General features: G+C 58.4%; 1 protein-coding gene across 2 annotated transcripts; it reads left to right on the top strand.

Annotated features, from left to right (window-relative positions):
• Window positions 1-933: 933 nt before the first annotated feature.
• Window positions 934-14,389, top strand: RASD2 (RASD family member 2). 2 transcript variants are annotated; one of them, XM_033118264.1, is made up of 3 exons: window positions 934-1,313; window positions 7,977-8,256; window positions 11,913-14,389. In XM_033118264.1, exons 2-3 carry the CDS (start codon window positions 7,986-7,988, stop codon window positions 12,440-12,442), a joined length of 801 nt encoding a protein of 266 aa, XP_032974155.1. In that variant the 5' UTR covers window positions 934-1,313; window positions 7,977-7,985; the 3' UTR covers window positions 12,443-14,389. The 2 variants fall into 2 exon arrangements, with proteins under 2 accessions (XP_032974155.1, XP_032974154.1); XM_033118263.1 differs by lacking the exon at window positions 934-1,313 and adding an exon at window positions 2,287-2,459.
• The last annotated feature ends 260 nt before the right edge of the window (window positions 14,390-14,649 follow it).

Genomic DNA, 14,649 nt, shown 5'->3' with positions numbered 1-14,649 from the left:
GTGCGCGTGTTGAAAGCAAGCGCAGACGTCAGCCTCCCAGGCCCGTGCCGCCTTCCGGTCACGGCGCGCGCCCCGGGCTGTCCGCCCCCTCCACCCTATTGGCCCCGGCCCCACGCGCCGGGCCAAGCGGAGCGCCAGACTGCGGCGCCCGAGAGGCCGGGGGCGGGGTGGGAGGGGCGGGGCCAGGCAGCGGGACCCGCTGCTTATTGGCCGAGCTCAGTGCCGGGGGCGGGGCGCCGGGAGAAGGCGGGTGAGTGGGCTCCCGCAGGCAGAGAGGACAGCTCGCGACGGCGGGACAGGCTGCTCTGGGCCGCAGAGGGGGTGGGTGGGCGCCGCGCGACCAGCCTGAAGGGTGACGCTCGCAGGGGCGGCGGAGAGCGCCCAGGCCTGTGCTGGGCTTCTGCCGCTGGGACCACCATCAGGAGCCTTGGCTCCATCCACTTTTCCGAGGGACCATTGACCTCGCCCTGCGGGGCGTTTGCCTCTGGAAGAGGGAAGGAGAGAGAAGCCGGAGCTCCGCGTAAAGTTCGCATGCTCTCGGGGCCGGAGAAGGTGAAGTGGGAGGAGGAGCCTGTTTAAGGCTAACTCAGAGCTGGGAAGCCTTGGCGCGGCATTCAAGGCCCCTTCCCACGCGCGCGCGGAGCGGAGCGTCCTGCTCCTCCAGCTGCTGGCGTCGCCTCTCAGGGAGAAAGGAGTCGTACCTCCCGCGCGGGGAGAGCGCTGCAGAGCTGCGAGCAGAGGAGGAGGCCGCGGCCGAGCCGGGCAGACCCCCAATCCGAGCGACCCCTTTAGGGTGGGCGGAGAAGGTAGCATAAGCTACCAGGACAGGTGCGCCCACCCGGGGCACGCACCCACGCACGCACCCACAGCCACCTCCAAAGGACCCTCCAGGAGTCTCTAAGGACTCTCTTTAAGCCTCTGATTCTCCCCTACAGCTGTCCCCTCAGCCCGGAGCCCCAGGCGGGGACCCCGGGATCCGACGTCTCCGTGCCTCCGGGCACCTGGCTCAGCACGAGTCCCCCGGGTCGGGGCAGGGCAGGGCCGGCGGCGGCGAGCCGGAGCCCGCCCAGCGCCCAGGCCCCGCCGAGCCCTCGGAACCCACCCATGGGGCACCAGCTTCCCGTACCCCCTCGCCCTGCTGCGCCGAGCCTGGCGCCTCGAGCTGCGCAGAGGAGGAGCACGGCACAGTGACCCGGGAGCCGCGGCAGATTCTGGAAGGCTCGGCGGCTGGAGAGGCAAGCTGTTCCCCTCACCTCCAGGCGCTTCCAAGTAGCCCTCCGAGCAGAGCCAGAGGCCTCGCCCGCCATTCCCAGGTAGTAGACACCGACAGAAATGGGGAGCTGGGTGAAGTGGGGAAGCCAGGAAAAAAGGCTGGAGGCTTGCTAAGTGAGGCTTTACATGACTAGCATAATTAAACTGGTTGATCTACTGTATGTGCCAGGACCATGTGGCAACTTTACGTATCTAAAGAAAAATTAGTTGAGCACCTACTATGTGTCAGGCTGGGTGCTAGCCCGTTTACTTATCCCAGGTAAGAAAGTCTTATCCAGCTTCTCTGCTAGATTTGGTGCTAGGTGCTTCCATTTAAGAGATCTGGAGTAATAGCTCATTTAAATATGAGGAAACTGAGGCTCAGGGAGTAGAAGCACTTACCTTCCTCAAACACCCGATCCCCCCTTCCTGAGGCAGCTGCCACCTGCATACTTGGATGGGAGGTGGGGCTGGGATTGGGCCAGTTGGTGCCCCTGCCCCCCGCCCTGGTCAGGATCTCCTCTGAGGAGGGAAGGTTAAGGACCACCTTCCTTGGGCAAGTTCCTTGAACTCTCTGTGTTGGTGCAAGGAGTGAGTTTCCTGGGCGATTCCCTTCCCAGGCTGGGTGTCCTGTATTCAGCTGACCAGAGGGCCCCCAAGCACCTCTGAGGGGCTCTCTGTGACCCCTGGGAGGATGACGAAGGATGTTGTCCAGGACCTAATGGGATAGAAGGCTGGGCTGGAAAGGGCAGCCAGCTCAGGAGCCCATGATTCAGTCTTCAGAGAGACAACATGGGGTCCCCCAAGATCTCCGCCTGCACTCCAGTTCACCCCACCTGGCTGCTCTCCAGGCAGCCTCCCTTACTACTAAGAGGAAGCGCCACAAAGCAAGGAACCCGCTTGCTGCGTGCCAGGAGCTGAATCAGCCTCTTGGCTTCTCATTGGACTCTGGGTTTGTTTCTACCACATCCCTTTGAGAGGTGACTGACCTCACCAGGCCAGGCCATTTGCCCACGGTTGCTGAGCTGGTGAGAGGTAGAGCTGGTCTGCCAGCAGCTGATGCCTGCTTGCTTTCTTCCATCCTGAGCCATTATGGGTGGTGAGGTTGGCTTTGCAAAGCCCCCAGGACTTGCCTCAGCGTGGACATGAGGCCAGTGCATCTGTGTGTCTAGAGAGGCTGGGACGTGCCCTAATGGAGGAAGCTTGAGGTGAGTGGGAGAGAGTGGGACGGACAGTGCAGTGACACAAGCGCTAGGGTACTTCAGGGAGGAGGACACGTCCTGACGACGCTTGTCCTGCTGGCCTTGCTCAGCTGACCCCTCCATCTTCTAGGCAGGCCCTGGGGGAGGGGCTCCAGGGAGAAGCAGAGGAGCCCACAGATGCATTTGCTGGGAGCTGCTGAGCAGGGTTTGGGGGAAAGTTCTGGGCAGGGGCCCACCCCCAGCTGCTGTAGAGAGCAAGAGAGAATGAGAATATATATAGGAGGCCTCAGGGATCATTCCCCCTGCCTGATCCCAGCTGAGGCTTCACTGAATCAGACTGTTCTTGAAAAGACTCTAGTTTTTGCCTGGGGCATGGGTCTTTATAGAGGTAAGAGGCCAGGGTTTGGAGCCCGGCCAGTCATCTGTGTGAACTGGGGCAAGTGAGTCAGCCTTTCTGCCCTCCAGTGTCCCCATCCCAGTGGGTCAATGGTGGTCCCCTCTTCTTGGGCGGTCGTGATGTCATTGGAATAAGGCATGGAAAGCACCCAGCATGATGGAAGCCTGCCTGCCTGCCTGTGGTTACTGTTCTCCCAGGATGGCCCCCTCCATCTCCGCCCCACGCCTTTCTGCCTCCCAGGTGCTCTTAGAATGGTCCTAGGGAGCAATCAGTTGAGAGTCACAGAACTTGCATTCTGGTCTTCACGCTACTACTGGTCCCTACTCACCACTCGCTGCGCCTCCAAGGTGGGGCTGTAAACTCTAAAAGGGCCCTTTGAACTCTGCCCCCGGTCAGCTCCTCACTGTGTAGGGTCAGCCTGGCTGAAGGTAGAGAAGAGCAGGCAGTGGAGAAGAGAAGCTGTGTCCACAGCGCTGCCCCCAGTGCCTCCTCAGGGGGAAGAGAAGCTACGAAAGATGCTGTGGGGTGGGGGCGGGGGGAAGGCGGGGCCCATGGAGACGCTGTCACCTGGCTGTCACCTGGCATCCAGGTGTCTGGATGCCTCACACAGCCTCACGTGGCTGAGGCCATGTGAAGACTCAGTCTTCTCTCAGAGCCACCGATTTTTTTCCTCCTTTGTCTCCTCTCTGCCTCCCTGCCTCCCCTCTCTGCCTCCCTGCCTCCCCTCTCTGCCTCCCTGCCTCCCCTCTCTGCCTCCCTGCCTCCCCTCTCTGCCTCCCCTCTCTGCCTCCCTGCCTCCCCTCTCTGCCTCCCCTCTCTGCCTCCCTGCCTCCCCTCTCTGCCTCCCTGCCTCCCCTCTCTGCCCCCCTGCCTCCCCTCTCTGCCCCCCTGCCTCCCCTCTCTGCCCCCCTGCCTCCCCTCTCTGCCTCCCTGCCTCCCCTCTCTGCCTCCCTGCCTTCCCTCTCTGCCTCCCTGCCTCCCCTCTCTGACTCCCTGCCTCCCCTCTCTGCCTCCCTGCCTCCCCTCTCTGCCTCCCTGCCTCCCCTCTGCCCCCCTGCCTCCTCTCTCTGCCCCCCTGCCTCCCCTCTCTGTCTCCCTGCCTCCCCTCTCTGCCTCCCCTCTCTGCCTCCCTGCCTCCCCTCTCTGCCTCCCTGCCTCCCCTCTCTGCCCCCCTGCCTCCCCTCTCTGCCCCCTGCCTCCTCTCTCTGCCCCCCTGCCTCCCCTCTCTGTCTCCCTGCCTCCCCTCTCTGCCTCCCCTCTCTGCCTCCCCTCTCTGCCTCCCTGCCTCCCCTCTCTGCCTCCCTGCCTCCCCTCTCTGCCTCCCCTCTCTGCCTCCCTGCCTCCCCTCTCTGCCTCCCTGCCTCCCCTCTCTGCCCCCCTGCCTCCCCTCTCTGCCCCCTGCCTCCCCTCTCTGCCCCCCTGCCTCCCCTCTCTGCCCCCCTGCCTCCCCTCTCTGCCTCCCTGCCTCCCCTCTCTGCCTCCCTGCCTTCCCTCTCTGACTCCCTGCCTCCCCTCTCTGACTCCCTGCCACCCCTCTCTGCCTCCCTGCCTCCCCTCTCTGCCTCCCTGCCTCCCCTCTGCCCCCCTGCCTCCTCTCTCTGCCCCCCTGCCTCCCCTCTCTGTCTCCCTGCCTCCCCTCTCTGCCTCCCTCTCTGCCTCCCTGCCTCCCCTCTCTGCCTCCCTGCCTCCCCTCTCTGCCTCCCTGCCTCCCCTCTCTGCCCCCTGCCTCCCCTCTCTGCCCCCCTGCCTCCCCTCTCTGCCCCCCTGCCTCCCCTCTCTGCCTCCCTGCCTCCCCTCTCTGCCCCCCTGCCTCCCCTCTCTGCCTCCCTGCCTCCCCTCTCTGCCTCCCCCTCTGCCTCCCTGCCTCCCCTCTCTGCCTCCCTGCCTCCCCTCTCTGCCTCCCTGCCTCCCCTCTCTGCCTCCCTGCCTCCCCTCTGCCCCCCTGCCTCCTCTCTCTGCCCCCCTGCCTCCCCTCTCTGCCTCCCTGCCTCCCCTCTCTGCCTCCCTGCCTCCCCTCTCTGCCTCCCTGCCTCCCCTCTGCCCCCCTGCCTCCTCTCTCTGCCCCCCTGCCTCCCCTCTCTGTCTCCCTGCCTCCCCTCTCTGCCTCCCTGCCTTCCCTCTCTGACTCCCTGCCTCCCCTCTCTGCCTCCCTGCCTCCCCTCTCTGCCCCCCTGCCTCCCCTCTGCCCCCCTGCCTCCTCTCTCTGCCCCCCTGCCTCCCCTCTCTGTCTCCCTGCCTCCCCTCTCTGCCTCCCCTCTCTGCCTCCCCTCTCTGCCCCCCTGCCTCCCCTCTCTGCCTCCCTGCCTCCCCTCTCTGCCTCCCCTCTCTGCCTCCCTGCCTCCCCTCTCTGCCTCCCTGCCTCCCCTCTCTGCCCCCCTGCCTCCCCTCTCTGCCCCCCTGCCTCCCCTCTCTGCCCCCTGCCTCCCCTCTCTGCCCCCCTGCCTCTCCTCTCTGACTCCCTTCGCCCATTCAGTCACTGATATTAGCGCATATGTGTCAGGAGCTCTGGGCTGGAGGGTGAGGCAGGCGGTAATGTAGACAAACACTGTCCCTGGGGAGCTGTTAGCCTCTTCCCCCCTCTGTCTAAACAGAGGTGACCACGAGCAGAGTCAAGCTCCCTGCAGAGGGACTTGGGGAGGGGAGCTGTCCTGGCATGGGGCCTCTTCCCCTCACCTCTGCTGAAGGCCTAGGCTGGCTCACCGAGACCCAAAGGAGACTGAAAAGGGTTCACTGCTGTTTGTCTTACATACCCCCCTCCCCACTGCCCACCCATGAATGTCCCCAGGGCCCTGAGACCCTCTCATCATAGCCCATGCGCCAACCAGGCAGGGTGGGGGTGGAAGGAAACAGCCCCAGAAGGAGGCTGAGTTAGCTCCAGAAGCACAGTGCCATTTGCTTCATTCATTTAGCGATCACTTATTGAATACCTGCTGTGTACATGGTGCTGAAATCCTGTGGGATAAATTGAAAGATGGCTTCAGGCATGAACTGGGTAGTGATGTGGGTTTCTTAGGTTTGGAGTCACTGTGCTGGCTCCCTTATTAACTAAATGGGCCAGTCACATAGCTTTTAAGCATCAGGGTCCTTATTTGTGAAACAGAGAAGATGGTATGTACGTCATAGGGAGGTGGTGAGGAGACTCCATACGGCATGGGGCAGACTGCATGGCATCAAATCCCTCCTTTGCTGGTTACTGCTCTGTGATCATGAACAAGTTACTAAACTTCTCTGTGCTTCAGTGTCCTCCTCTGTAAATTGGGATAACTCCACCTACCTTCTGGGATTACTGAGGGATGAAGTGGGTTATTACATGTTCAGCACTTAGAACACTGGCGTATAGTAACTGCAAAATAAATGTCAGCTCTTCCTATTATTCTGTACTTAGCATATGGCAGGGGCTTAATTAATGGTGATTACTGTCGTGGCACAGGCCTGGGGTCAGTGGCGTGCTCAGAGGGCCTCTTGTATGTGTTTCTTTGCAATTCATTCATTGAGATCATCTCGGTAGCATGGAATTGGTCATGGTGGCAGTATGTATGTCGTGGAAATTGGCAAACACTAACCACAAGAGATTTTTAAAAAGGTATTTTTGAGAGCCGGTTGACGGCACAGTGGCTCTCAGTTGGGCAGGCAGGCAAATGCGATGCCTGAGTGCCCTGAACATGACACGTGCCAGGAGACTTGCATGAAGTCGCAATCTCCACCTCAAGTCTCCTGGAATCATGGTGGATAGAACATTACGTTGTTGGAGAGAGCCGTGGGGTAAATGGATGAGGCAGTCTGGGCTACTGACCTGGGGGATCCAGGGGTGGGACCAGTCGTAGCTTGCACATACAACCCTTTGTGCAAATTGGAAAAAGGTGCCTTCTCTGAGAAGGTGAACTCCACAAAGACAGCCCCTGCTTTCCCACCTAGTTGGGTGCTTTGTGCAGTGCCCAACCTGCACAACCATGTAGGACAGCCTGATCCATATTTCAGGAGGCCTGTATCCATTTGTAGCTCCTCTTCTCTAGGGAGGGGAGGGATTCCTTTTGGGGTGAGGCAGAGGTCAGAGAAGCCTTCAGAGAAGAGGTGGCATTTGAGCCAGACCCTAAAACATAAGGGAGGAGGGTATTCAGGGGTGGGGACTAACTAGCCCAAGCTAAGGAGTGGAGGTAGATTTCAGCAGAGCTCAAACTAACTGGAATGTCTGGGGCCGAGGGGATTCTGGTGGGCGCTGAACAGGAAAGGAGGGTGGCAGTGCCTTTGAGGTGGGTCTGATGGAGCCCCTGGAGGTTTACTTATGTCCACTTGGGGTTTGGAGCTTGGATCCATTTTAGCCTCTTCCACAAGTCCGGGAAGCTCCCGTAGAAATTTCTGGGTATACCGCAAATCCATAAACCCTTGAGCTTGAGGGACTTGAGTTGCTCTTGGGTCATTTCTCTGACACGCATCCCCTAGTCCAAGCCTCTGGGTCTCCTGGAGGTGAGCAAACTCCCAGAACCCGGGGGACGAAAATCTCTGGGCAGCCCCAGGCCCTGGCATGGAGGATGTGGTCCGGACATGGCATTCTGCTTCTTCCTGGGAGGGCTGAAAGGCCATGGCATTCCTGTGCTTACAAAATGCTCTCTCGTGCCTTGCCCATGTCATGTCCTGGAATCACAGGCTCCTTGGAAGCCAGAGTTGGAAAAGATCGGTGGATCAGGGAGAGAATGGACTGTAACAAGAGTTAAGGTCTTTGAGATCTCGCCGTGTGCTAAGCCCTTCACCGCAGCCCTGTGAGTGGAGTCCACGTTATAGATGAGAAAAGTGACTCCCAGGGAAGTCAGGCTACTTGCCCAGGAGCAATAGTGAGCGAGTGGTAAAGTGAGGATTCAAGCCCCAGCAGTTCTGTGCTGGCATAAATAAGGGGGCGAATGAATGCAAGGGGGAATGAATGAGTGAGTGGGTGAACGAAGGAGGAAAGCAACAAGAGAGGGCAGAGCAGGCAGAACTCCAAAGCCCTTGGAGAGACCCTAGTCCAACGTTCCCATTTTACAGACAGAAAACTGAGACCTAGTCAGGAACCACCCAGAGGAGGCCAAGGCCTCCAGCAGGGGCTGCAGGGCCAGGGCCTACTGAAGCCTGCTCCCTGTTTTCTGTCGCAGCCCCGAGCCATGATGAAGACCTTGTCCAGTGGGAACTGCACGTTCAGCGTGCCCGCCAAGAACTCGTACCGCATGGTGGTGCTGGGCGCCTCGAGGGTGGGCAAGAGCTCCATCGTCTCGCGCTTCCTCAACGGCCGCTTCGAGGACCAGTACACGCCCACCATCGAGGATTTCCATAGGAAAGTCTACAACATCCGCGGGGACATGTACCAGCTGGACATCCTGGACACGTCTGGCAACCACCCCTTCCCCGCCATGCGCAGGCTCTCCATCCTCACAGGTGAGGGCCTGGGGGGGGCGTGGGCGCTGTGGATTGGGCCCGCTGTGCTTGGCACTTTACAGTTTGCAAAGCATGTGCACCTCCATCGTCTGAGGTAAAGCTCGCAGCAAGCCCCCTCGCACCGCGAAGGTAAGAGAGGTGTTGCTGCTGGCCCACGCAAATGATGGAGCCGGGGCCCAAATTCCATCCTGTCTGACTCTGGGTTGATTACTTATGACTGCGGGTGGCGCCTTCCAGATCAGGGACTGACACAGACGGGCCCTGGGGGGGTTCCTCTCTGGGACACCGAGGGGTTGCTGCCTTCCTTCTACGGGAAGTGACCTAGCAGAACTCTGGGGCCCGTGGTCAGTCTGCTGAGCTCAGATCTCTTCACACCCCGGGCCTTTGCCTCCTCTCAGAGTGATAAGGGCAGGACCAGGCAGTGGTCAGCCAGAGGGCAGGCAGGGGTCCTGCTCATGCTAGGGGTTCGGTAATAATCACAGTAGCGGGGATGGCGGTAGCACTACATGCCTGGGCCCACTTGTTTAATCCTCACAACTAACCTAGGAGAAAGGTATTTGCCTCCATTTTACAGGTGGGGAAACTGAGGTTAAGTTACCCCAGAGAGGTTAAGTTCCTCCAGGAGGTAACACAGCTGGTACATGGCAGTCTGTCTCAGGCTTTGTCACTAAGCTATCCGATAGTATAGCCTCTCAGCCCTGCTGGGAGTGGTGAGCAGGGAGGGAGAGATGGTTGGGAGGCAAGGAGGCAGGTGGAGATGTAAGATTGGGCCATCATTATATGACTCAAGCAGTTTCGTATGGTAGCTAAGAGGGCAGGCCCAGACACCAGTCTGCTTGGATCTGAATCCTAGTTCCACTGCTTCCTGCTTTTGTACTAGGCATAGGCTTTATTTCTTTTGTCTCAGTTTTCTCATCTGTATGTTGACATCACATTGCACCCATCCCAAAGGTCACTGTAAGAATTAAATGAGTTAATATATGAAAAGTGCTAGGTGAGCAGACAGTAGGTGCTCAATAAATATTGGTCTTAAATTAAAGCAGCATTTATAGTGTGCCTGCTACAGGCTCTGCAGAGTCTTTTCTTAAGCCATGCCCCTCCCATTGCTGGACAGTGATGAAGGGAAGGAATGAGCAGGTAACCCTCCAGCCAGCGCTAAAATAACGCCCAAATCAGAGAGTTCTGCACCAAGAAACCCACACCGTGCCCACCCTCCTGCCACACCCTAGCCAAGACCCTTCCTTGAGTGCCCTGGGCAGACAGCTTCCTCTTCTTCTTGCTGAGCATCTGACTCAGATCACACTCAGACACCCACCCCACCCCCTTATATTTTGGAGAGGAAGTGTGTGGATAGAAGACCTGGGTTGACCTGGGTTCAAATTCTGGCTCCACCACTGGGGTGGCTTAAACGTGTAACCAGAGGTCGGAACCTCAGTCTCCCCAGCTGCACAGCGGGCATAACTTTGCTTCCCCCGAGTGTGGTTTCGAGGATTGGAGGAAAGTGTGCTGGGGGCACTTTTAGCACATGGTGAATATTGCAGGATGGCAGCTCTTCCTGCGTCGGGCAGGGGCCGGGTGCCATTATGTAAATAAGGCAAACATCAGAGGGAGGAATAAGGGAAATGCAGGGAGAGGCCACGTGCATATTTCCAAAATTATTTTTTTAAAAAAATACATTTTATTGGGGAATATTGGGGGACAGTGTGTTTCTCCAGGGCCCATCAGCTCCAAGTCGTTGTCTTTCAGTCTAGCTGTGGCTCCAAGTCCAATCACCGTTTTGAATCTTTAGTTGCAGGGGGCGCAGCCCACTATCCCATGCGGAATTGAACCGGCAACCCTGTTGTTGAGAACTCGCGCTGTAACCAACTGAGCCACCCAGCCACCCCCCAAAATTAATTTTTAATCACACAAAGAATATACAAACTCACACTCTTTTAAACATATGGACAAGGCTAAAAAGCCCCCTTGACCCATGTCCCCACCCCCAGACTTCTGCCCCCTCCCTGGAGGTGGCCACCCCATCACTCTGGTGGGGACCCTTCCAGACTCGCCATGAATACATTGACAATCATATTTGAATCCCCAGAATAGAGAGTATTTTTGTCTGTTTCTTTTTTATGTGCATATATCATTCTGAGCACATCTGCTTGCTGCTTGCTTTTTCACCAACTCGTGCCTCATTTTCCAACCTGGTGCTGATATGCAGGACACTCTGAAAACCATGAATTCCGCCACCAGCTCTCCTTCCAGCTGCCAGCCGGATGGCTCCGAAGGTTGGCATTGCACGCAGTCTTGCATTTGAATATGTCAAGGCAGCGGAGTCCTCAGGGGTCCAGGATTAGCCTAACAGGATGGGTTTGGAAGCTGGAGCGGAATCAGTAGCCAGGCTGGGTGGCGCTGCCTTGCAAGTATCTTTTAAAATAGCGCCCACCAGCATCCAATCCACCCCACCCGTCCATTCAGCCAGCTTTATAAATGCCCACTGTGCGCGGGGCCCTGGGAGACAGGGAGTGGGTGACGACGTCCCCGTCTGCTCCAGAGCTCACTCGGCAGAGCACACCGTTGGCCCACCTGCTGCCAATACTCTGAGTTCTGAATGTGGCACGTGCTATTATGGGGGGACAAGCGGCGTGGTGTGGGGTGCCGGGGAATGGGCAGCAGTGCTGCCAGAGCCAGAATTGCTTGTGTCTACTCTTGAGAACTTGGGCCAGTTGCCGATGGCTCTGAAGCTCACTTTCCTCATCTGTAAAATGGGAATCTTGACATCTCACTACAGGTTCTTCAGAGTTTAAGCCAAAGTGAGTAAGGTGCTTTGAGCGTGAGATCGTGATCCGTGTAGTAAGATCTATAGATTGGAATGAAGGCACCAGCCCAGCCCTCTCTCACCCTCCCTGCCACCCCTGCCACCTCCCCATTGTCCCTGTGTCAGATTCAAAGGTGTCTTGTGTGATGCAATAAGTTAAACTAAGGATGTGTGGGCCTTGGGGCCAGCGTTCCCTGAGCCATCCAGGATTTGTTCAAGAAGTAGAGAGCACCCATGTGTGCCGGGCTTCGGCTAGGTGAGGACGGCCAGACTCAGGCCCCGAACTCAGCCTGGCCGCATTGGAGCTGTGTGACCTGGGCCAGGTTGCTCACCTTTTCTGAGCCTGTTTGCTCACCTCGACCATGAAGGTAATGAAATCTCACAGAGGTTTTGTGAGGAGTTGGGAAACACGTGCATGAAATGCGTGGCCCGTGCCGGCTCTCGCAGGTGCTTCTTCTCATTGTCATTACTGACACCTCAGACCACTGAGCACGTGCCATTATCCTGTGACCTGCAAGGTCGTCCTGCATGGCAGTGTTTCATCAGCACAGGACAGACGGGGAAACCAAGGTTTAGACCAAGTCGTTAGTAAGTGGAGGAAGCAAGATGTTCCCCTTGGCCCACCTGCTGCCAATACTCCGAGTTTCTACTATGCATCAGGTGCATAGAACAGTTATTCGGACACTGTCCCCACAAGTGCACAAGTCCTCAGCCGTCCCCCGCACTGCAGGGACCTGTGGGGTGAACTCACGTGTCTGCACCAGGCTGTGCCATGTGGGGGCTGCGTGAGCTGGGGGGGAGGCCCGGTCAGGAGCTGCCCACCTGCTCACCGCCGGGCTTTGTCTTCCCCCAGGTGACGTCTTCATCCTGGTATTCAGCCTGGATAACCGCGAGTCCTTCGACGAGGTCAAGCGCCTGCAAAAGCAGATCCTGGAGGTCAAGTCCTGCCTGAAGAACAAGACCAAGGAGGTGGCGGAGCTGCCCATGGTCATCTGCGGCAACAAGAACGACCACGGTGAGCTGTGCCGCCAGGTGCCGGCCACTGAGGCCGAGCTGCTGGTGTCGGGCGACGAGAACTGCGCCTACTTCGAGGTGTCGGCCAAGAAGAACACGAACGTGGACGAGATGTTCTTCATGCTGTTCAGCATGGCCAAGCTGCCCCACGAGATGAGCCCCGCCCTGCACCGCAAGATCTCGGTGCAGTACGGGGACGCCTTCCACCCCCGGCCCTTCTGCATGCGGCGCGTCAAGGACACGGACGCCTACGGCATGGTGTCGCCCTTCGCCCGCCGCCCCAGCGTCAACAGCGACCTCAAGTACATCAAAGCCAAGGTCCTTCGGGAGGGCCAAGCCCGGGAGCGGGACAAATGCACCATCCAGTGAGCAGGCAGGACGTGGGGGTGGGGCGTGGGCAGTGCCTTACCGGTCGTGGCCCCAGATGCCTGCACCCCCCCAACAGGACCCCAGTGGCAGTCGTGTTCGAAGGCCTTGGGTGCCGGACTGGAACCTCTGTACCTTCTGCCTTCTCACCACGTCCCTCTGATTCCTCTTTTCCACGGTTCCGCGTGGTTCTAGCTCCTCCGTGTGGGGATGGATCTCCACAGAGCAGGTGACAAGGTTGGGAGACACTGGGACTTACGCAGGGACCCAAGTCGGAGCCTTCCTGTCCTTGGGTTGTAAGAAACGCTGGTGCCAGAGGGGCCAGGACCCCTGCCTCCAACAGAGCCTCCTGGAACAGTCACAGAATGAAAGCAGCACCCGGAGCCTACGGGGGAGCGCTCTGGCGTGAGACCCAACTTGGGTTAGCTGGCAGCTGGCAGACTCCCCTCCCATATACTCTCAATCCTGCAACTCTTACCCTCTGGCTCAGCTGTTTGTACCCCTGCCTCCCAAGTTGGCCCCCGTTGTCCCTGACATTGAGCCAGGGGCATCTGTGTGTGTTTGAAAAGGATGTGGCCATGTCTCCTGGCCCATGTCCAGCCGGGACCATCTTCCTTCCTCAGCCTCCTCTCCCAGGTTCCTCCCGTCTGCTGGTCATGCTTTGTTGTTACATCTGTTCTCATGTTGTGTATAGCAGTAGAAATGGAAATCCTTGTACTGTAAAAGCCTAGTGACCCCTCGTCGGCCTGGCCCACACCCAGTTCAGATCCACTGCCTCCGCTGGGGACACCTTCCTCCCCTGCTCCCATATGGGGTTCCCATGGCCTGTCTGCAGCTGGACACTGTCCTCCATCCTGAGCTGTACAGTTTATACTCACACAGGTGGGGCAGGCCACCGGGGCTGCCTCTCCTCCTGCCCCCATTTCACAGAGGAGGTGGTTGACACTCAGAGGAGAAGGTGACATGCCCCAGCGCTGGCCCCCAGCTAGTTCAGGACAGAGCTCTACCTAGAACCAGGCTGTCCATGCCTTGGCTTGTTCCTGAAGCGTTCGTTGAGCACCTGCTGGGTACTGGGTCCACTGTGTGCTAGGAAACAAAGAGGGTGAGCGATGCACTTTATGCCCCCAAGGCCAGGGCCTTCCCCAGCCCTGGCCTCTTTCCCTTCACCTGCCTGGCCTCTGCCCACCCCTGATGTGCTACTGCCTTCTACACATGTAGCTGTTGGGAGGTGTGGAAGAACAGCTGGGAACCAGAGCTGAGCCCAAGAGAGGTAGGTGGAAAGGCTCCCTGTGGGTCTTTTCCTCTTGCCTGGGATTGGGCTCTGCTGGGTGCTAGGCCCGGTGGGATTTGAACCTGTAGACCAAAGGCTTCTGTCATCAGCTCTTAACAAATACATTTTGTATTTTGATCTGAAAAATATTGACGTTTAGGGCCACAAGGAACCTTAGTGATCATCTAGTGAATCTTTCCAAGGCCCAGAGAGGGTAAGTAACTTGCCCCAGGTCACACAGCAAGTCCATGAGTGGTGGAAGCAGGGCTAGGTCTGGATGTTCAGCACACACCATGATATGACCCCTCTCGTGCTGCCTCGGCCCTTTCAGGGATTTGAGGCATCATCTCCCCACTCTCTCCCTGGACCGGTCTCTGAGGGCTCCTGTAGAGTCTGTGTACATTGTGCCCATGTATATAATGTATACACACATGAACACACAGATACACCCCACCCTGGCCTCAGCTCTGCACCCCCTACACCCCGGCCCTGGCCCCTGCTGCTCACAGCAGCAGTTCTCACCCTGCTCCTGTGCTCCCTCCTGGCCCCTGCCTGAACCCTCCAAACAGACCAGGTCCCTTGGCCAGGACAGGTGTGTGGCCTGGTCTTGCCCAGTCATGCGCCTAATTTCCCAGATCTCTGTGTACATTCTCAATTAAAGTGAGTTTGTTTGTAAGCTGTGTCCTTGACCGAATGTATTGTCTGTATTTCCAGGAGGAGGTGTGCCTCTGCCCCAACCATGCTGGCCCTGCCCTCCCCAGACAGACCCTTCCTGGTGCCCTTGCCCTGCGTGTCGGGTGAGGCAGTGGGGGGCTGAGGTGGGGGATGAAAGCCCAAGATAGAAGCTTGTGCCCTCTCTCGTCCTGCGCCCTTCTGGGGCCTCTGTGTGTGTGTGCTGAGTGTCCCCTTAGGGAGGTGGCCAGGGCAGACAGGAGAGGCA

Source organism: Rhinolophus ferrumequinum, chromosome 10 (genome assembly GCF_004115265.2).
Source record: "Rhinolophus ferrumequinum isolate MPI-CBG mRhiFer1 chromosome 10, mRhiFer1_v1.p, whole genome shotgun sequence".
Classification (NCBI taxonomy): domain Eukaryota; kingdom Metazoa; phylum Chordata; class Mammalia; order Chiroptera; family Rhinolophidae; genus Rhinolophus; species Rhinolophus ferrumequinum.
Note: the sequence above shows the minus strand (reverse complement) of the source record. Positions and strands in the feature narration are given on the sequence as shown.

Excerpts from the sequence above, each read along its gene's own strand:
- RASD2 (XM_033118264.1), top strand. The coding sequence starts at position 7,986 with ATGATGAAGACCTTGTCCAGTGGGAACTGCACGTTCAGCGTGCCCGCC. Across the intron at positions 8,257-11,912 it reads CAGGCTCTCCATCCTCACAG|GTGACGTCTTCATCCTGGTA; the intron begins GTGAGGGCCTGG and ends GTCTTCCCCCAG.